Raw genomic sequence first — 20,831 nt, forward strand, 5'->3', positions numbered from 1 at the left:
GATTAGTCTACTAATTCTGTGGTACCTCTTTCCAGGCTTTAGACTGAACTTGGCATTCATAATTCAGCACTTGTTCTATTTTGCAATTTTCCCTTTCCAGTGATATATATAGAGCTTAATAATGGTACAGTATAACAGAGAATGTCAAAAAGCTCAAATAAATTTGAATGTTTTCTAAATGGTACTGCTTGATGCAAAATCAAGAGGTTAGGGCCATGTAGGCTATAAAACCTATATTGCCCATTTAAATTATAAATGTTTTAGCAAAAAAAAAAAAAAAAAAAATCACTTTGTTTTTCCGAAGATCTTTGAATTTTAATTATGCTTCATTAAATGAAATAAGATGTTTATTGTAATGTATTAACAAAAATAACAATAATTAATCAAATCATTTTATTTTACATTTATTAAGGCTGTACTCTGGATTTGGTATAACATTGCTTGAAATTTAGTGGCTGGTGTTACTTCCCTGCCTTGTGTGATCACTAATACAAGTTCATTCATGGTTATGTATAATCATTGCTTTGTGATATATACATATTTACTCTGCCTTTTTGCCTTTTGTTTTGGATTGTGCCAATGAAGCAATGCAGATTATATATATATATATATATATATATATATATATATATATATATATATATATATATATATATATATATATATAGTTCAGTGCAATGTTAGCCTTAAAAAAAATATTTCACAACTGTATAGTGTTAAAGCCGAAAAATCCCTTACCGATTTCCCTTAATTCTGATGCTCTATAATTTGTAATCCATTTGTTATTACGATTTTTCCCATTGTTAATACATGTGCAGTGTCATAACACACCTTATTAACTTTTTTTAAGGAAAGTTGTAGTCTTTAAATATCTATTTTTTTAAGTCGCTACTTCTCTGTAGTGCTGTACTTGGACTCCAAGTGCCGCTGTTGAACCTATGTTGCCTTGAGTGCTTTTTATCCCTCTCTTTAAAAAAACCCAGTGGCATAACTTAGATATCATTCCTGAACATTGGACGCTGCGTAACAGATCGCCAAATCGTCTTTCCTATTTAACTCCAGGTTCTGTAGACGGAAACGCAACTTGTTGTCAAACAGGCAATTTCAGTGAGCATTTCGCATCGAATCTTTGCCCTCGATCTTTGTTTACCAAAAATGGAGTCGGGAGGAAAAGGCTGGAGATATGGCTCGCTTTTCTTCTATGCGTTGTGCGCAATGGCTTTATTTTCTCCTCGCGTGAGCGGACAGATCCGTTATTCGATACCTGAGGAAATGCAGGTGGGCTCATTTGTTGGAAATATCGCATCGGACCTCGGGTTTGAGCCGAAGAGATTGGTTTCAGGAAAAGCGCGTGTTTTCACCACGGATAGCAGTGAGTACATTGGCCTGGACAAGGAAAACGGACATCTGGTTATCAAGAATAAAATAGACAGAGAAGAGCTTTGTGGAGAGATTTCTGCCTGCAGTGTGAGTTTTGATGTTATTTTGGAGAACCCGATGGAGCTTTATCGATTAACAGTTGACATACAAGACATCAATGACAACAGCCCCGTCTTTCCTAAATCTAAAATTGAACAACAAATTAGCGAATTAGCGGTTGTAGGTGCGCGATTTCCATTAGAGAGCGCGGTAGATCCAGACGTGGGAGTGAACGCGCTACAAAAATACACTCTTCAACCAACCGACCATTTTAAGCTTAATGTTCAAAGTGGTGATGATGGGAGTAAAAATGTCGAGATGGTTCTTCATTCACCACTCGATAGAGAAAAGAAAAAGCATCATAGTTTAATTCTGACAGCTTTTGATGGTGGAAAACCACAAAGATCTGCTACGCTGCATGTTAATATTATTGTTCTAGATGTTAATGACAATGCACCTGTGTTTAGCAAGTCATCTTACAAAACATCAGTTAATGAAAATGCTATTAAAGGCACAGTAGTTACTAAAGTCAGTGCGACCGATGATGACGAGTCTAGTCACGGCATTCAGTATTATTTTGAGCACGCGACACCCACAGTAAAAGCTTTGTTCTCAATTGACACAGATTCTGGTGAGGTGAAAGTCATAGGTGATATAGATTATGAAAAACACAAGCAGTTTAAAATCAAAGTCAAAGCCAAAGATCACGGAGGTTTGACTGATTCGAGTGAGATAATTATTGACGTCATTGATGTGAACGACAACAAGCCCAAAATCACTATAATGTCTTTTTCCAGCGCAGTATCTGAAGACGCTGCACCAGGAACTGTTATAGCCATGATTAATGTTCAAGATCTCGATTCAGGTGACAACAGCAAGATTACATGTTCTATTGATCTGAACTCTCCATTTAAAATCATTTCTTCATTAACTAATTATTACAACCTGGTGACAGACTCAGAACTAGACAGGGAACAGACAGCAGAGTATAATATCACTATAACTGCAGTAGATGGAGGAAACCCACCTCTTTCTATTAAAGAGATTTTAAACTTAAAGATATCAGATGTGAATGATCACGCACCTCAGTTTGTGCAGGAATCATATAATGCCTTTATAGCTGAAAATAACCCACCATCTACGACTATTCTGACTGTCAAAGCAGAGGACATGGACTGGGGGCCGAATGCAAAGGTCTCATACTTTCTTATCGATGCAGATTTAAACGGAGCACCTCTGGCATCTTATCTTTCTATAAATTCAGAGAGTGGAGTAGTTTATGCAGAAAAATCCTTTGATTATGAACAACTCAAATCATTCAAAATGCAAGTCAAAGCTCAAGATGGAGGCTCCCCTCCTTTATCCAGTAATGTGACTCTAAACATCATCATTCAAGACCAGAATGACAATGCTCCTCAGGTTCTGTATCCAGTGCAGACTGGCGCTTCAGTGGTGGCTGAGATTGTGCCTCGTGCTGCAGATGTTGGATATCTGGTCACTAAAGTGGTGGCTGTTGATGTGGACTCTGGTCAGAATGCCTGGCTCTCCTATAAACTACAGAAAGCTCCAGACAGAGCGCTGTTTGAAGTGGGTTTACAGAATGGAGAAATAAGAACTGTGCGACAAGTCACTGATAAAGATGCTGTCAAACAAAGACTCACTGTTGTTGTGGAGGATAACGGACAGCCCTCTCGCTCAGCTGTGGTCTCCATTAACGTGGCTGTGGCTGACAGCTTTCCTGAAGTGCTGTCAGAGTTCACAGACTTTACGCATAAGAAACAATATAACGACAACCTGACTTTTTATTTAGTTCTGGCTCTTGCAGTGGTTTCCCTGCTCTTCATAGTCTCCATTATTTCTATCATTTCAGTCAAAATCTACAGATGGAGGCAGAATAAGTTGTTTTATAAATCAGGAGCAAATCTACCTGTAATTCCATATTATCCTCCGGTCTACGCAGACGGCACATTACAGCACGTGTATAATTATGAAATGTGTGAGACCACAGACTCAAGGATGAGTGACGTGAAGTTTGTCAGGCCCTACAGTCAGAACACACTGGTCAGCCAGAGTCGTTTGGGGACAGTTCAGAGAGAAAAGAAGGAGCAGGAGGTTGATGAGCTGACTTTAGAGGTGAGACTCTTCCACATACTGTATGTCCTCACTGCGGGCAGCAGGTGTTTAAAGTGCTGTGCTTCATATAGAGAATTTGCAAGACATCAACCTATATCTGTATGTGTTAGCAGATGTTGTATATGATGTTGTGAGAAAATGAACTGCGTTTAGTGTATCAGGTGCAAAAATGGTGCATAGAGAACTCAGTTTCTCCCACACAGCTACAGTACAGACAAACACACACCCACACACCCACACACCCACAATCATGTTTGTGTTGTTAATTGTGAGCATATTCGATTGGTTGATTGTTTTTATATTATACAAATTGTATTTTCTGTCACCTTACATATAACACTACTATTTATGGAATCTGCATTTTTACCTTAATATAAAAATAATTTATAATAATTCTATATAATTTAAACTCCTCTTTGAAAAAAAATATGGACATAGGGCAATGTCTTCAATAATCACATTCTTCTTGTAACACCTATACAATACCTATGTAAATTTACATATTTTGTTCTAATAGATCTTGAAAACACCCACACCCATACACACACATGCTACACACACAGAGAAAGTAAGAGGAAGAGCAAGAGTGTTTGTTTCTCTGCTTCAACACTCTTTTTGGGCCTTTTTGATACTTCACGTCTTTATAAAACCATGATTTGATGTTTGTCTATAGCAGGGGTGTCCAAACTCAGTCCTTAAGGGCCAGTGTCCTGCAGATTTTGGGCTCTATTTTGACCATCCATGCGCAAAGCGCAGGGCACAAAAGCAATAAGCGTGTGTATGAATCCACTTTTGCTATTTTAAGGATGGAAAAATCTGCTTTGCACCGTGGCGCATGGTCTAACAGTGTTTAGCTTATTCACTTAATGAGTTATAGGTGTGTTTTGAGAATAATCTAATCAGAGTCTCATCTCCCATTCCCTTTAAGAGTTAGTTGTGTCACGCCATGGCTTCACTAAAGAGAAAACAGTTAAACAGAGCATCTACAGAACAAGAATGAGAGATGAGCCTCTTCATTCTTTACTGTCACTTTCACTCTCATGGATAGGGAAACGTGTTGTATGCACAGATATCCATTAGCCTATAAATAATTAATTTAGTTTATTATGCGCAAAGATTTGTTTTAAAACTATTTCTAAATTCAGTTCTAAGTTCGAAGTGTGTTAAAAAAACTGAGTTATATCCAAATACACATGCTGTGCCCCATATGGTCTAAAACCTGACAGGTGGGCAAATCTAAGCTTGTTTTTAATAAAACAAATATAAATATGCATATAATAAATAATACTGTTACTAATAATAACAATATACAAAAGAAAATTGTCATGAATAAACTAAAAAAAGCCACCTGAGATGAAGAATGCATGGAGGGGGCGGTTTTTATTTTCATGTAGGCTAGAAAATAATAATTTTTGTGGTATTTTAATCCTTTAATTATTTTTCATTTGTAAAGATATTTGCGTATTGCTGTACATCCTGTAAGCATTAGGCAATGTTTAAGTGAGGCGCACAACTAATGCGCTCTGCGCTGGACTTTAGACCAGCTTTGATCTGGTCTATTGTGCAGCCTATTATAGTTCCTCAAAATAGCAATGCACCTTAACACGCCTCCTTTTTTAGACCAGGATGCCTATGGGCACACATATGAGCGCAAATGCATTTGCTATTTAAACAATGTGGTGCAAAACGTAAAAATGACTCTTGTGTTGAGCTGAAACTGCCAAACAACAATTGCATTGCGTCTTGCCCAGCATTGCGCCGGGTGTATGATAGGGCCCTTTAGGTCCTACTTGCCTCAACACACTTGCAAGGATGTTTCTAAAAAGCCTAGTACAGGCATGTCTAAACTCGATCCTGGAGGGCCAGAGTCCTGCAGATTTGAGCTTCAACCCCTATCAGACACACCTGGGCTAGCTAATTAAGCTCTTACTAGGCTTTCTAGAAACATCCTTGCAGGTGTGTTGAGGCAAGTTGGAGCTAAAATCAGCGGGACACCGGCCCTCCAGGACAGAGTTTGGACACATCTGGCCTAGTAAGAGCTTGATTAACTTGCCCAGGTGTGTTTGATTGGGGTTGGAACTAAACTTTGCAGGACACTGGCCCTCCAGGACTGAGTTTGTGCACCACTGGTCTATAGCAATTGTTACAAAACGAATTATTTTTAATCTTTATTTTTGTAATTGACGAAAAACATACTGGGTGATCTCTTTCTAGAGAAAACCCCTTAGTATTACAATCATGTGTTATTTTAATAATTTATCTACCTCACACTGGCTCATGCTTTATGTTGTATTTTATATTTGCCATAAATATTTATGAATAAATTTTCACTATGTTGTACTTTGAGTACTTCAATTGATCTATTTCAAAACTTAATTTATGGCTAACTCAGTATATAAAGGTTTTGTGATCCAGCAAATATTCTTTTGTCATTTCTACATTTTTGCATTCTGGCAATGCTGAAAGATTTTTAAAGTTTTCAAAGTCATTACTCAATGTAAAAATCTTTTTTTTTTCACAGAACTGATGAGTCTGAATAAAAATCATATGATTTATAAACTGACATACAACATCAACCTTTTACTGACTATTCAGATATTTGTGTGGTACCTCTTTACAAGCTTAGGATGAAGTTGGCATAACTAATGCTTTAGCACTTGCTCCTTTTTTACGTTTTGTCTTTTACAGTGTTATTAGAACTTAAATAATGGCACAGTATGACAGAAATTGTCTGCAAACTAAAGTAATTTTTTATATTTTCTAGACAGTACTGCTTGTCGCAAATCTGTGTATATGGTCAGTTCAGGAAGTTCAGGGCAATGCACAATTATTTAAATCATGTACATAATTTATCATTTAAATTGATTGTTCACCCAGTATGAAACTGCTTAAATCGTTTACTCAACTAATTACCTGTTTCAAACCTATTTGACTTTCTTTCTTCTGTTGAATACAAAAAAAGACAATATTTAGAAGAAAGCTGGAAACCTGTAATTATTGATATCCATAGTTTTTGTTTTACTTATGAAAGTCAAAGGTTACAGGTTTTTAGCTTTCTTTAAAATATTGTTGAATTCAGAATTATTAGCCCTCTAATGATTGATTTTTTTTTTTTTATTTAAATATTTCCCAAATGATGTTTAACAGAACAAGGAAATTTTCACAGTATGTCTGATAATATTTTTTTCTTCTGGGGAAAGTCTTATTTGTTTTATTTTGGCCTAAATAAAAGGAGTTTTAATTTTTTTAAACACCATTTTAGGGACAAAATTAATAGCCCCTTTAGGCTAATTTATTTTTTGATAGTCTACAGAACAAACCATAGTTTTACAATAACTTGCTTAATTACCCTAACCCGCGTAGTTACCTAAATAACCCAGTTAAGCCTATAAATGTCACTTTAAGCTGTGTAGAAGTGTCTTGAAAAATATCCAGTAAAATATTATTTACTGTCATAATCATCAAGATAAAATAAATCAGTTATTAGAAATGAGTTATTAAAACTATTATGTTTAGAAATATGATAAAAAAAAAAAATCTGCTCTCTGTTAAACAGAAACAGGGAAAAAATTAACAGGGGGGAAAGAATAATGCCGGGGGGCTAATAATTCTGACTTCAACTGTATCTTCTTCATTGTTCAACAGGATAAAGAAACGTATAATTGTTTGTAACCATTTGAGGGTTAATAAATAGTGGATGATTTTTGATTTGGGGTGAACTATCCCTTTTAGCAAAAAAGAAAAAAAAGAAAAATCACTTTCCATTTTCCAAAAATCTATGAATTTAACCATAAATTACATCAACTGAAATTCAGTATTTTATTAAAGAGTATTAAAAATGTTAAAAATTAAGCAGATAATTCTATTGTACATTCGTCTAGACTTTATGCTGGATTAGGTATAAGTATTACTTAAAAAATAGCTCCTAATATTACTTTACGCTCTCTGTGTGATCACTTATTTATGACTCTCTTTAATCAAAGCTTTCTGCCTTTGTTTGATTTAGATTATTTTGCCCTGTGTTATGGATTGTGGAATGCTGAATGAATTTTGAAGGTTTTCTAGATGGAATTACTTAATGCAAAAGTACTGTGATCTCAGGAAGGTCAGCAGGCTTTACAGATCTACAAAATGTATTCATTCATTCATTTTCTTGTCAGCTAAGTCCCTTTTTTATTAATCCGGGGTCGCCGCAGCAGAATGAACCACCAACTTATCCAGCAAGTTTTTATGCAGCGAATGCCCTTCCAGCCACAACCCATCTTTGGGAAACATCCACACACACATTCACTCACACACTCATACACTACGGACAATTTAGCCTACCCAATTCACCTGTACCACATGTCTTTGGACTGTGGGGCAAATCAAATCAGAGCACCCGGAGGAAACCCACGCGAAGGCAGGGGAACATGCAAACTCCACACAGAAATGCCAACTGAGCCGAGGTTCGAACCAGCGACCCAGCGACCTTCTTGCTGTGAGGCGACAGCACCTACAGCGCCACTGACTCGCCCTTACAAAATTTCTGTTAAAGCAAAAAAAAAAATTACTTCCCAGTATTTTTGAGGTTGTCAAATTTGTTAACTATTTGTTACAACTCTGCTTGTAACATATTGTTTTTCTACTTTGCACAATTTCATAACAAAATTTCTCATAAGGAATATTGTATTCTTTAAAATTTATATATTTTTTAAATCAACCGACTTCTCTGTAGTGCTGTATTTGGACTCTAAGCGCCGCTGTTCAACACATATAATATTTCGAAAGCGTGTTTTATCCCTCCTTTTAATAAAACCCCGTGGCATAACTTAGATATCAACCTAGAGCATTGGGCGATGCGTAACTAAACACCAAATCGCCTTTCAGATTCGACTACAGGTTCTGTAATCTAGAGGGAAAGACAATTTGTTTTAAACATACAGAATACAATTCATTGTGCCTTTTGCTTTGAATGCATCCTCTTCATCTTTGTTGATCAAAAATGGAGTCGGGAGGAAAAGGCTGGAGATATGGCTCACTATTCTATGCGTTGTGCGCAATGGCTTTATTTTCTCCTCGCGTGAGCGGACAGATCCGTTATTCGATACCCGAGGAAATGCAGGTGGGCTCATTTGTTGGAAATATTGCCTTGGACCTAGGGATTGAGCCGAAGAGATTGGTTTCAGGAAAAGCGCGTGTTTTTACCGCGGACAGCAGTGAGTACATTGGCCTGGACAAGGAAAACGGACATCTGGTTATCAAGAATAAAATAGACAGAGAAGAGCTTTGTGGAGAGATTTCTGCATGCAGTGTGAGTTTTGATGTTATTTTGGAGAACCCGATGGAGCTTTATCGAGTAACAGTTGACATACAAGACATTAATGACAACAGCCCCGTCTTTCCTAAATCTAAAATTGAACAAGAAATCAGCGAATTAGCGGTTGTAGGTGCGCGATTTCCATTAGAGAGCGCGGTAGATCCAGACGTGGGAGTGAACGCGCTACAAAAATACACTCTTCAACCCACCGACCATTTTAAGCTTAATGTTCAAAGTGGTGCTGGTGGAAATAAAAACGTCGAGATGGTTCTTCATTCACCACTCGATAGAGAAAAGAAAAAACACCTTAATTTGATTCTGACAGCTTTCGATGGAGGAAAGCCACAAAGATCTGCGACTGTGCAGATTAATATTGTTGTTCTTGATGGAAATGATAATGCACCTGTGTTTAGTCTGTCGTCTTATAAAACATCAGTTGTTGAAAACGTTGCTAAAGGCACAGTCGTTACTAAAGTCAGCGCTACCGATGCTGACGAGTCTAGTAACGGCATTCAGTATTATTTTGAGCACGCGACACCCACAGTAAAAGCTTTGTTCTCCATCGATGCGCATTCAGGTGACGTTAAAGTCATAGGTGGTATAGATTATGAAAAACACAAGCAGTTTATAATTAAAGTCAAAGCCAAAGATCACGGAGGTTTGACTGATTCGAGTGAGATAATTATTGACGTCATTGATGTGAACGACAACAAGCCCAAAATCACTATAATGTCTTTTTCCAGCGCAGTATCTGAAGACGCTGCACCAGGAACTGTTATAGCCATGATTAATGTTCAAGATCTCGATTCAGGTGACAACAGCAAGATTTCATGTTCTATTGATCTGAACTCTCCATTTAAAATCATTTCTTCATTAACTAATTATTACAACCTGGTGACAGACTCAGAACTAGACAGGGAACAGACAGCAGAGTATAATATCACTATAACTGCAGTAGATGGAGGAAACCCACCTCTTTCTATTAAAGAGATTTTAAACTTAAAGATATCAGATGTGAATGATCACGCACCTCAGTTTGTGCAGGAATCATATAATGCCTTTATAGCTGAAAATAACCCACCATCTACGACTATTCTGACTGTCAAAGCAGAGGACATGGACTGGGGGCCGAATGCAAAGGTCTCATACTTTCTTATCGATGCAGATTTAAACGGAGCACCTCTGGCATCTTATATTTCTATAAATTCAGAGAGTGGAGTAGTTTATGCAGAAAAATCCTTTGATTATGAACAACTCAAATCATTCAAAATGCAAGTCAAAGCTCAAGATGGAGGCTCACCTCCTTTATCCAGTAATGTGACTCTAAACATCATCATTCAAGACCAGAATGACAACGCTCCTCAGGTTCTGTATCCAGTGCAGACTGGCGCTTCAGTGGTGGCTGAGATTGTGCCTCGTGCTGCAGATGTTGGATATCTGGTCACTAAAGTGGTGGCTGTTGATGTGGACTCTGGTCAGAATGCCTGGCTCTCCTATAAACTCCAGAAAGCTGCAGACAGAGCGCTGTTTGAAGTGGGTTTACAGAATGGAGAAATAAGAACTGTGCGACAATTCACTGATAAAGATGCTGTCAAACAAAAACTCACTGTTGTTGTGGAGGATAACGGACAGCCCTCTCGCTCAGCTGTGGTCTCCATTAACGTGGCTGTGGCTGACAGCTTTCCTGAAGTGCTGTCAGAGTTCACAGACTTTACGCATGAGAAACAATATAACGACAACCTGACTTTTTATTTAGTTCTGGCTCTTGCAGTGGTTTCCCTGCTCTTCATAGTCTCCATTATTTCCATCATTTCAGTCAAAATCTACAGATGGAGGCAGAATAAGTTGTTTTATAAATCAGGAGCAAATCTACCTGTAATTCCATATTATCCTCCGGTCTACGCAGACGGCACATTACAGCACGTGTATAATTATGAAATGTGTGGGACCACAGACTCAAGGATGAGTGACGTGAAGTTTGTCAGGCCCTACAGTCAGAACACACTGGTCAGCCAGAGTCGTTTGGGGACAGTTCAGAGAGAAAAGGAGCAGGAGGTTGATGAGCTGACTTTAGAGGTGAGACTCATGCTATAGCTGTCCTTGCAGCATCAGAATATGAATACCCTGCCATTTCGTTTCAGTTGTTTTTATTTAAAAAAAATAAAAAATAAAAAATATATATATATATATATATATATATATATATATATATATATACATATATATATATATATATATATATATATATATATATATATATATATATATATATATATATATATATATATATATATACATATATATATATTCAGGAGTATGCTTTAGATGTTGAGTTATATTGATACTGTTGAGAAATTAGGTTAAAATGTAGGTTCAGAGGGCAAGTTTCAGACACACAGAGAGAGCAAGTTAGAGAGGTCTCTTGTTTTTCTTTTTTGATGCACAAATTTTCTCAGCTCTTTATCCAGTCCCAAAGGGATGTGTGTAAAATAGTGATATGTTGACGCTTTATGTAGGATTTGCTGTATGTTTTCAAGAGATCATTTACCCAAAACTAAAAAATTGCAACATTTACTGAACAAAGACTTGTTCCAAACCAGTTTGAGTATTTTTAATACAAGTAGGAAAAGCAAATATTATGGAAGTCATTGGCACAAGTTTCCAGCACTTTCAATATATCTTCAATTGTTTTCAAATACCTTAAAGTGGTTTGGAACAAGTCAAGGGTTAACGATGACACAATTTCCATTTATGGTGAAACTTTTTTTAAAGTTTGTTTATTTTTGTACCTCGATTAAAGATTAATTTATGGCTCAGGTTTGTTTCTTAAAACCATTAGTCAACTATGATTAAATAATGTCATTACAAACAGTGTCACAATACTGTGTGATTGGAACTATACTTCTAGAGCTGTAGTTAGAAGCATAGTTCTATAGTTATCCCGCCATACTACATTCCAACCATCCACTTTAAATCGTTCTGAGAGCTTGTCTTTCTCATAATTTAAGTAATTTGATCTTGAAGTTAGTTTAATGATCTTCAGTTATATAATATATAATTATTTAACTGAATATAACTCTATAATCTTCATACTATTTTCAATAAAATTTGTACAAGAAAGGAAACGTCTAGTTTTAATCAAGTGTGGAGGAAAAAAGATAGATCAAGGCAAGCAAGCAATCAAATAGTTTATTATTCACATAACTCATATTGGATAAGGCAAATGAATAAATTATAATTTATTATTTTTTTGTCAAATATGAGTTGTGTGAATAAATAAAAATTTTTTGTGTTTTAACTAACGAGGTTCAGCACTTCAGACTATGGATCTCAATGTAGAAACAATAGTGACAAGTTTTCCTGATGCATGTTGTTAAGCCATAACACAGTACTGTATGTCAAAACTTTGTAATACTGGAAAAATTATTTTGCCATTTTTATTTTTGTTTAGGATTATAAGCGTGCTGAATCTTTAATTTATTTATTTTTTAAGTTAATGTGTGAGTTTTAACCATACACTTTAAGAAATTAATGGTACGAGAGCTGTCACCTGAGTGCTACCTTTTTAAAACATGTGTGTACCAAAATCATCCACATTGGTATCTTGAAAGGTACATCTTAGTATTCAAAAGCACAAAAGTGAATCTTTTGAACAGGTACCATCCAAGGGAAAGCTCTTGTTCCTTTTTTTCCTCAGTGTTTGATTTGACTTAGATCACATGTGTCAAACTCAGTTCCTGGACGACCGCAGCTCTGCACAGTTTAGCTTTAACCCCATATAAACACAGCTGATGAAACTAACTGAGTCCTTCAGGCTTGTATTATACCTACAGGTAAGTGTATTAAAGCAGGGTTGGAACAAAACTGTGCAAGGCTGCAGCCCTACAAGAACTGAGTTTAAAACCCCTGACTAAGATATATTATAAATAAATAACTTGTTACTCCATGTCACATTTGTTTGTGTTTATACTGAATTTTGCAAAAAAAAATTCTAATAATAATTATGTATATATATATTATAAGTATTTTGCCTATTTTTTTAAGTTTTCTAAAGTATTTTTTAAAGTTTCAAATAGCTATGCCCGCTCATACACAAAGAATAAGGTAAATATGGAGGCTTTGTAATGGAATAAACTTTGACTACACACTATGAATAATTTTTTAAGCATTAGCATCTAGTGAATTCATTATTTGTTAAGCATTAACTTTACATTAACTAGCATTAGTAAGCAGTTTATAACTGCAGCTACAAGGGCTTTATTCTTGACTTATTACCACATTTATAATGTCCCTAATAATTGTACTTTCATACTTTGTGACTGGTTAATTTTTCATTACTAAACGAAGTATCACATTATTTACAAAAAAACAAAAAAAAAACAACATTTGTATTTAAGAGTTAGAGGATTTTAAGATCATTCAGAGTTAGTGAATGATTAATAAACTATTGGAATTAACATTTATATATCTTATTATTCAGGCATATATTAATGGTTACTGTAAATGTTAACAAATGCTTTATTAACTCAACTTCATACATTTTTGTGATCTAATATAAAGTGAGGACTATTTATGCCTTACAAATATAAATGACAATTAAAGGCTCAGTATCAAATGAATAATAATCTTTGCAATCTTATCTAAAAACTTCAAATATTGCAGAATAACAGGGGGGTCAAAATGCGACATAAAATTGGGTAAAACAACAACAATATAATAATTTAACAATAAAACAGGATGTAATGTTTAAACTGCACAGTAATTTTATTTTAGATAAGGTTGCAATGATTTATATTTTATTTGAAGTGCAGTTTCATTTGTGTATCTTCAAAGTGAATAGCAATAAATACATTTTTTTCTTTTTTCCTGTTTAGAATTTAACTGCTTGTAATTGTCATTTATAAGGGATTTTTAGTCCTCGCTTTAGATAAGTCACAAAACTGGATGAAGTTGAGTTAATAAAGCATTTGATAACATTCAAATTAACTATTAGTATATGCCTGAATTATAAGATAAATACATGTTACTTTGAATAGTTTATTAACCATTTACTAACTTATTATGAATGATCCTAAAAACAACCAACTATGCTTAAATAACTGTAAGTTATTAATTGTAAGTAATGCAATACTTAATTTAGTAATGAATAATAAACCATTAACAAAGTATGAAAACACAATCATTAAGCACATTATAAATGTGGTTATAAGTCAAGATTAGAGCATTTGTATCAGAAGTTATGAACTGTTTACTAGTGTTTGTTAACGTATAGTTAATGCTTAACAAATAGTCACTATTTGCTAATACTTAATAAATGGTTCATAGTGTTATTATAAAGTGTTACCTTAACTCTTGCTTTCTCTGCCTTTTTTGCATGTTTTTTATAGTTACATATATACTGTAATAACTTAGATTTGTTTTTTAAGGTAATCCTAAATATAATTACTTTGTGTTTTTCTGGATGAGAGTGTGAATTTCAACTATGCTCTATATCAATTAAAATATCTTTTCAAAATTATACAAGAGTCTGTGGCACATTTATCCAGGCTTTAACATTAACTCCTACTTGCACATTTCCTTCTTTAAATTATCTTATATATACAGGACACAATGTATATTAAACATAACAAGGAATAATCTATATAAATATTGTTTCAATCACTCAATATATCAAGCCTTTGTATAACTTAAAATATTATTCCGCCACTTAGGCCTGTTTTCCATTGTGCTTATATTCAGTGTGTGAATTATACACTGACAAACAGGGTGTACATTTTTTTTTTCGGAAGTAGTGTGGTAATACATGCTTCAGTGAATCAAATTCATTAATGTATTTAAACTACATATAATTTATTATTAAAAGACATACGTTTATACGTTTCAGTGTTTTGAGGGATATTTAGTGACTATTTAAGAGGTTACTGTTGGTCAACTTTACAAATTATGTGTCTATTTCTATAGGCTACATGGAGATATAAACATCTATTTTACAAGAAACGTGCTTTGTGAATTCTTAAGATGTCCATCGGTGCTTGATAGAACTGCCCACTTCAGACTGTTGAATAATGTTTTTCCTAGAATAGTTTGGCGCGATTATGCATATGTTAGGTATGTGTTTTTTTTATTATACATTTTTAATTATTATTATTTAAGATAGATCAGAGATCAGAGAAAGCTATTTCTTAGTATAACATTTTGATGTCCTATCCCCCCAAACCCCCCTGTAATTTGCACCCTGCTTATATTGTGGCCATAACGAAAGAACTTTCAATGTGATCTTTATGATGTTGCTTGATGCAAAGTTAGTGCATATTTTTCAAAACTCATGAACCTGTAAATATCAGTGTTTCATCAGCTGAAAAACAATATTCAAATTTTACCCAATTGTCTTATTTCTTAATTGGATATTAGCTAAGGGTTTATTCTTATATTCTATTATGTGCTGTAAATTCTGTTTAAGTTCTGTTTTGCACATTATTTTTTCTTGTGATCTAAACAAATAAAGTTTTATTGGAGCCTCATTGTACATTCTCAGAAATACAGGTACAAGAGCTGTCACTGGGGTGGTACTTTTTCAAAAGGTACTTTATTTGTACTTAAAGGGTATATATTGGTACCTCAAAGGTATATATTAATGCCTAAATTTGTAAGAGGTAATATTTTGTACTTCTTAGGTACTATATGAACCCTTGAGGTATTAATAAGCACTCCTTAAGTACAAATATGTACCTTTTGAAAATGTACCTTGTACCTTTATTTCTGAGAGTGTACTAATGTATTGTTATGCTCTTTTTGTGATGTTTTAGTATTGTAGACAAATTTCTTGTGCGTGTCTGTGCATAAATTTGTGGATTACGACACATTTTGCTTATTAGTCCAGAGTACTGCTTATCAGAAACATGAATGGAGTATGCAAAATATAGATATCAAACACTTTATGCAATTTTACAGTGACAGTGTTTAGAACATGACAGAAGCGTATTATGTTGCTTTCATTTTCTTTCACTCTTTCTACTAAATGAGTCTCTGTACTCCAGTTATTTCCTGCACAGTGAGTTCTTGTATATACATTACAGACCCACTAACAACGCAGTGTCTTTATATGAGGAACCAAAAACTCTTTATCATTCAGTCAGTTCACTTAATGTGGATACATTTTTCTGCTATGCAATGCTTTTGTAAGCTTTATGCACCCCCTTTCGTAATCCTCATACAGATTAACAACAAGCACCATAGGATGATTTTGTTTTTATTGTGTTTTTACAATTAAAGTACAATTTATTTTACTATTGAAGTATGGTGAAAGTATAAGTTCTTCATTAAAGGGATAGTTCGACTTCCGGTTATGAGGCGAGCAGGGTAGTTGCGTGCTCCGCTTGCTCCCACAGTTTTACTTATAATTATCTTAATAGACATCGTTTTTTTTAGTTATTGGGCTAACGACAGTTTTCATAACTTACTGCAGTCAATTTGATCGCGTTACCATGTCAAAGGCTAAAGGAAAGCAATCAGAAAAAGACAAGGAACTTTCGTCAGCATCTAGCATAACTATGGCCGACATTAGCGCGCTACTGGAGGAACACAGAGAGGGCCTGTCAAGCAATTTTAAGTCCTCGTTTGAGTCCCTCGCTTCAACGTTGGACAGCATTAATTCCACTGTTGCCGACCACGGACAATGCATTGGCTCTCTGGAAACAAATGCCACGCTCGTTGACCAGCGGCTGCAGCAGCTGGAAAAAACTTGTTCCGATTTGCAGAAGGATAACGAGCAGCTCAAACTTATTGTATCTGACTTGGAGGGCCGCAGCAGACACCAAAACGTACGGATCATTGGCTAACCTGAATCAATCGAGGGTCCCCGTCCAACCGAGTTTTTTTCCAAACTACTTGCGGATGTTTTTGGCACGGATGTCCTTGCTTCACCCCCCGAACTTGATAGAGCACATCGAAGCCTTGCTCCGAAACCAGCTCCAGGAGGAAAACCACAGCCAGTAATCTTACGCTTTCACCGGTTCCAAGTTAAAGACCTGGTTATCCGCGAAGTCCGTAAACGGGGAACCTTGTACTACAAAAGCCACCCGATATGCCTTTTTGATGATTACAGCCCTGACGTTTTAAAACAGCGTGCTGAATAGAGAGGTCCGATGGCCGAGCTATACAAGCAGGGGTACAAACCAGCGCTCCTGTACCCAGCTAAACTGCGCATCACTCTGCCTAACGGGGAAAAGTTATGGATCCAGTCCGCCTCGTCGGCTGTGAAATTCGTATAGGACTTAAGTACGAACTTGTAAGCAATTAAACTGACACCCTTCTCGTTTACATACATATACCTACATATGCCTAGTAGGCTGTCTCTAAAAAGGTGATGTTGACATTATTGTAAATAATTTTGACCCCATTTTTTGTTTGTTTTTGAACTGTGAATTCTGGGATAATTTATAAAAGTACATAATACTTGTTATTTGCAATATAATAATGATTATCTATAGAAATAAGTTTGGGGCTTTCTTTTTCTTTGTTTTTTTTTCTAGCCCTCATCTCTGTTTATTTGACTATAGCTTTTGAGATGTCTGAAAGTTCTATTTGTATTTCATTATGCTGTGGAAGCTGCGAGTTAAATATAAGGAAGTTGTGAAGTTTGCTGATCATTGTATCAGAGAATGTTTGTTGCTGTTTATGTTCGTTACAGCAACTGATTTAAATGTTGATTTGTTTAATGTTGTTATTTCTCTTCCTTTTTCTTTTCTTTTTCTCTTCTTTTTTCTTTTGTCTTTGTTTGTTTTGATTTTTTATTCATCATCTCATTTTTGTGTGCTACCGGGGGCACAATTGAAGTGTAGAGCAAATATGTACAGATTCATGATCTCTAAAATGATTTTATGTTAAGTAATGTAAGAACAGTACCAAGTAGTACACTAAGACTCATTAGCTGGAATGTGAAAGGGTTAAATTCGCCAGTAAAACGCAGCAAAGTGTTTGACCTCCTGAAATCTTTAAACACTAAAATTGCCTTTTTGCAAGAAACGCACTTAATACCAGCTTTTTCATTCTTCATTTTCAAATAAGGCAAGAGGCACCGCTATTCTTGTGCACAAGTCAGTACCACTCTCGGTAACTAAAATAATCTCATACCCCAATGGTCGCTTTATTGTTGCAGTAGGAAAGCTCAATGGCAACAGCTTAATTCTTGCTAATGTATATGGCCCACACTGGGACAACATGGATTTTTTTTAGTAAATTCCTGTATTCTCTTCCAGATATAAATTATTGCCAGCTTATTCTTGGTGGTGATTTTAATTGCTGCCTAGATCCTTTATTGGATCGTTCATCTACCAGGCCCCTTTCTTTGTCTAAGTCATCCCAAGTCATAAAGCTATTTATGGAGCAGCATTCAGTCTCTGATGTATGGCGCTTTTTCAACCCTTGCGATAAACAGTTTTCTTTCTTTTCCCTCGTGCATGGATCTTTTTCACGAACTGATTATTTTCTCATCGACAAGAAACTACTCCCCTTTGTAAAAACCTGTACATATAATCCTATAGTTATTTCAGATCATGCTCCTGTAACAATGGACATATCTTTTCCGGGTAGTCCTTCAACACGTTCGCCATGGCGTTTTAACTCCCTATTACTCACTGATCCTGACTTTATTTAAACCATTAATAATCGCTTAGATATTTTTCTTTCTACTAATATTACTCCAGATGTGTCCGCATCAACAATTTGGGAGGCTTGTAAGGCTTACCTGCGTGGAGAGATAATATCTTATTCTGCCTACCGTAAGAAGCTCACTGCAGAAAAAAGCACTACCATTTCTAAAGAACTGGCAGATTTGCAATCTAGATGTGTGGATACACCTGACCCTGAACTCAATAAAGATTTACTTATGAAGAAGGCAGAATTTGATATCTTGATGGCTAATAAAGCAACTGAAGCGTTACTTAAATCACGTCATAAGTATTATGAGTTTGGAGACAAACCTGGCAAAATTTTAGCCTGTCAGATTCGACAATATGCTTCAGCGCAACACATAACACAAATTAACACTGACAATGGTATTTCAATCGACCCTCAAAATATTAATAAACAATTTAAGAATTTCTACTATTCATTATACAAGTCTGAGTGCTCATCTGATGAAGCTCAATTAGATAACTTCTTTCAGTCCCTTAACATTCCCTCAATCGACTCTGAAACCTCTTCCAGGTTGGATGTGCCCTTTTCAGTAGAAGAAGTTAAAAAGGCATTGTCAGCTATGCAGAATGGGAAATGCCCTGGGCCCGATGGATTTCCTACTGAGTTTTTCAAGGCCTTTGCTGATAAGCTTTCTCCACTACTCTTAAATATGTTTAATGACTCCTTAGAATCTGGCACACTACCTCTCACTCTTAGACAGGCCACAATTTCTCTTATTTTAAAGAAAGGAAAGGATCCCCTTTCCTGCAGTAATTATCGCCCCATTTCCCTGTCATGTGTGGATGTTAAAATCCTAGCTAAGATGCTGTCAAAGCGTTTAGAAGATATTTTGCCCTCAATTGTCTCCGCCGATCAAACAGGGTTTGTAAAGGGTAGACATTCTTTCCACAATATTAGACGTTTATTTGATATTTTATACTCTCCCTCTACTTCCAAATCCCCAGAATTGGTTATTTCAATGGATGCGGAAAAGGCTTTTGATCGGGTGGAGTGGCCTTATTTATTTTACTCATTAAAAAAATTTTGATTTGGCAGTAAGTTTATGTCATGGATTAAACTTCTTTATGCCCTTCCCCTGGCCCGTGTCCATACTAATAATGATTATTCTGATTATTTCCCTTTGGAGCGTGGCACTCGTCAGGGTTGTCCACTCTCACCCCTACTGTTTGCCATTGCTATTGAGCCACTGGCGATAGCTCTCAGGTCCAGCCATATGAAGGGAATTATTAGAGGAGACTTAGTGCACAAACTGTCCCTTTATGCGGATGATCTTTTACTTTTCGTTTCTGACCCGGACCGATCTATACCTTGTGTGTTTGACCTGCTGAAGGAATTTGGGCTAGTTTCAGGATATAAACTAAATTTTCATAAAAGTGAACATTTGCCTATAAATTCTGCAGCTGAAGCATACCAACTTTCTAAACTCCCATTCAAAATATCACTTGATAATTTTACATATTTGGGCATATGTACAACCAAGAATTACTCAGATCTGTTTAAAAGTAATTTCTCTTTTTTGAAGGATAGAGTGTCTGAAGATTTTTATCGTTGGTCTCTGCTGCCCCTATCACTTGCTGGTAAGATAAATTGTATTAAAATGAACATACTGCCCAAGTTTCTTTATCTTTTTCAATGCATACCAATTTTTATTCCAAAACATTTCTTTAATTCCCTTGATAGTGCCATTGTTGGGTTGGGTGGATTTGCATTACCAAATTTCCTGTTTTATTACTGGTCTGCAAATATCCGCAACATGCTATTCTGGTAACTTTCTAATGCTGAACCTCCTGCTTGGTTAAGGATTGAGGAGGCTTCATGTGGCACTCCCTCACTCACTTCTCTTTTATGCCTACCCATTCCATTTTCACCATCACAGTATTCTAAAAATATTATAGTTAAAAATTGTCTTAAGATCTGGGTTCAGCTCAGACGTCACTTCAATTTACAGATCACACCTCTTCTATGTCCTGTTTACTCTAACCCTCTTTTTCCTCCCTCGCTTAATGATAAGGCTTTTGTAACATGGGTGAGATGTGGAATTGTTTCTATCAAAGACCTCTACATTGATAATATTTTTGCGTCATTTGAACAACTAACTCAAAAGTATAGTCTACCAAAGTCACAACTTTTCAGATATTTTCAGATTCGGGATTTTGTCCGTAAATACTTTCCCGGTTTCCCAACTATACCACCATCTACCCTGATAGATACCATCTCTAATATTAATCCCGGTCAAAATGGAGCCATCTCTAAAATATACAACTCCTTGCTCACGTCTCATACT

At 35.7% G+C, this 20,831-nt stretch overlaps 21 protein-coding genes, 1 non-coding gene and 1 pseudogene across 57 annotated transcripts in view; 22 read left to right on the forward strand and 1 right to left on the reverse strand.

Annotated features, from left to right (window-relative positions):
* The window catches only part of fbxw11b (F-box and WD repeat domain containing 11b), a 649,789-nt gene that overhangs the window by 291,363 nt on the left and 337,595 nt on the right, over positions 1-20,831 (forward strand). The gene's annotated exons all lie outside the window — the stretch shown is intronic.
* LOC141376356 (uncharacterized) overlaps positions 1-20,831 on the reverse strand; it is a 273,156-nt gene that overhangs the window by 180,965 nt on the left and 71,360 nt on the right. For 7 of the 35 annotated variants that reach the window (XR_015501044.1, XR_015501074.1, XR_015501083.1 and 4 more), the window contains 2 exons: positions 10,459-10,543; positions 10,152-10,375 (listed from right to left, as the gene is read on the reverse strand). The exons of 24 other annotated variants lie outside the window; for them this stretch is intronic. This is a non-coding gene — a transcript (uncharacterized LOC141376356). Of the gene's footprint in view, positions 1-10,151; positions 10,376-10,458; positions 10,675-20,831 lie in introns of all 35 variants that reach the window. 4 more of the 35 variants (XR_015501076.1, XR_015501051.1, XR_015501050.1 and 1 more) reach the window with 2 other exon arrangements.
* pcdh1g1 (protocadherin 1 gamma 1) overlaps positions 1-20,831 on the forward strand; it is a 152,400-nt gene that overhangs the window by 80,899 nt on the left and 50,670 nt on the right. The gene's annotated exons all lie outside the window — the stretch shown is intronic.
* pcdh1g2 (protocadherin 1 gamma 2) overlaps positions 1-20,831 on the forward strand; it is a 146,558-nt gene that overhangs the window by 75,057 nt on the left and 50,670 nt on the right. The window lies entirely within an intron of this gene.
* The window catches only part of pcdh1g3 (protocadherin 1 gamma 3), a 142,753-nt gene that overhangs the window by 71,252 nt on the left and 50,670 nt on the right, over positions 1-20,831 (forward strand). The gene's annotated exons all lie outside the window — the stretch shown is intronic.
* pcdh1g4 (protocadherin 1 gamma 4) overlaps positions 1-20,831 on the forward strand; it is a 134,672-nt gene that overhangs the window by 63,171 nt on the left and 50,670 nt on the right. The window lies entirely within an intron of this gene.
* Positions 1-20,831, forward strand: part of pcdh1g5 (protocadherin 1 gamma 5) — a 131,517-nt gene that overhangs the window by 60,016 nt on the left and 50,670 nt on the right. The window lies entirely within an intron of this gene.
* Positions 1-20,831, forward strand: part of pcdh1g6 (protocadherin 1 gamma 6) — a 128,334-nt gene that overhangs the window by 56,833 nt on the left and 50,670 nt on the right. The gene's annotated exons all lie outside the window — the stretch shown is intronic.
* pcdh1g7 (protocadherin 1 gamma 7) overlaps positions 1-20,831 on the forward strand; it is a 124,388-nt gene that overhangs the window by 52,887 nt on the left and 50,670 nt on the right. The window lies entirely within an intron of this gene.
* pcdh1g8 (protocadherin 1 gamma 8) overlaps positions 1-20,831 on the forward strand; it is a 120,975-nt gene that overhangs the window by 49,474 nt on the left and 50,670 nt on the right. The gene's annotated exons all lie outside the window — the stretch shown is intronic.
* pcdh1g9 (protocadherin 1 gamma 9) overlaps positions 1-20,831 on the forward strand; it is a 117,345-nt gene that overhangs the window by 45,844 nt on the left and 50,670 nt on the right. The gene's annotated exons all lie outside the window — the stretch shown is intronic.
* pcdh1g10 (protocadherin 1 gamma 10) overlaps positions 1-20,831 on the forward strand; it is a 113,904-nt gene that overhangs the window by 42,403 nt on the left and 50,670 nt on the right. The window lies entirely within an intron of this gene.
* Positions 1-20,831, forward strand: part of pcdh1g11 (protocadherin 1 gamma 11) — a 110,534-nt pseudogene that overhangs the window by 39,033 nt on the left and 50,670 nt on the right. The window lies entirely within an intron of this gene.
* pcdh1g12 (protocadherin 1 gamma 12) overlaps positions 1-20,831 on the forward strand; it is a 100,526-nt gene that overhangs the window by 29,025 nt on the left and 50,670 nt on the right. The window lies entirely within an intron of this gene.
* Positions 1-20,831, forward strand: part of pcdh1g13 (protocadherin 1 gamma 13) — a 96,976-nt gene that overhangs the window by 25,475 nt on the left and 50,670 nt on the right. The gene's annotated exons all lie outside the window — the stretch shown is intronic.
* Positions 1-20,831, forward strand: part of pcdh1g14 (protocadherin 1 gamma 14) — a 93,635-nt gene that overhangs the window by 22,134 nt on the left and 50,670 nt on the right. The gene's annotated exons all lie outside the window — the stretch shown is intronic.
* pcdh1g15 (protocadherin 1 gamma 15) overlaps positions 1-20,831 on the forward strand; it is an 89,933-nt gene that overhangs the window by 18,432 nt on the left and 50,670 nt on the right. The window lies entirely within an intron of this gene.
* pcdh1g16 (protocadherin 1 gamma 16) overlaps positions 1-20,831 on the forward strand; it is an 86,209-nt gene that overhangs the window by 14,708 nt on the left and 50,670 nt on the right. The gene's annotated exons all lie outside the window — the stretch shown is intronic.
* pcdh1g17 (protocadherin 1 gamma 17) overlaps positions 1-20,831 on the forward strand; it is an 82,501-nt gene that overhangs the window by 11,000 nt on the left and 50,670 nt on the right. The window lies entirely within an intron of this gene.
* The window catches only part of pcdh1g18 (protocadherin 1 gamma 18), a 78,975-nt gene that overhangs the window by 7,474 nt on the left and 50,670 nt on the right, over positions 1-20,831 (forward strand). The gene's annotated exons all lie outside the window — the stretch shown is intronic.
* Positions 1,156-20,831, forward strand: part of pcdh1g19 (protocadherin 1 gamma 19) — a 70,346-nt gene continuing 50,670 nt past the window's right edge. The window contains exon 1 of the mRNA NM_001024118.2: positions 1,156-3,552. Within this exon, the coding sequence (NP_001019289.2) occupies positions 1,156-3,552 (2,397 nt within the window). The remainder of the gene's footprint in view (positions 3,553-20,831) is intronic.
* Positions 8,537-20,831, forward strand: part of pcdh1g20 (protocadherin 1 gamma 20) — a 62,965-nt gene continuing 50,670 nt past the window's right edge. The window contains exon 1 of the mRNA NM_001024119.2: positions 8,537-10,927. Within this exon, the coding sequence (NP_001019290.2) occupies positions 8,537-10,927 (2,391 nt within the window). The remainder of the gene's footprint in view (positions 10,928-20,831) is intronic.
* Positions 18,639-20,831, forward strand: part of pcdh1g21 (protocadherin 1 gamma 21) — a 52,863-nt gene continuing 50,670 nt past the window's right edge. The window contains 1 exon segment of the mRNA NM_001024120.2: positions 18,639-20,829. Coding sequence (NP_001019291.2) covers positions 18,738-20,829 — 2,092 coding nt within the window. The 5' untranslated portion in view covers positions 18,639-18,737.

Source organism: Danio rerio, chromosome 10 (assembly GCF_052040795.2).
Source record: "Danio rerio strain M-AB ecotype USA chromosome 10, GRCz13ab, whole genome shotgun sequence".
Taxonomy (NCBI): Eukaryota; Metazoa; Chordata; class Actinopteri; order Cypriniformes; family Danionidae; genus Danio; species Danio rerio.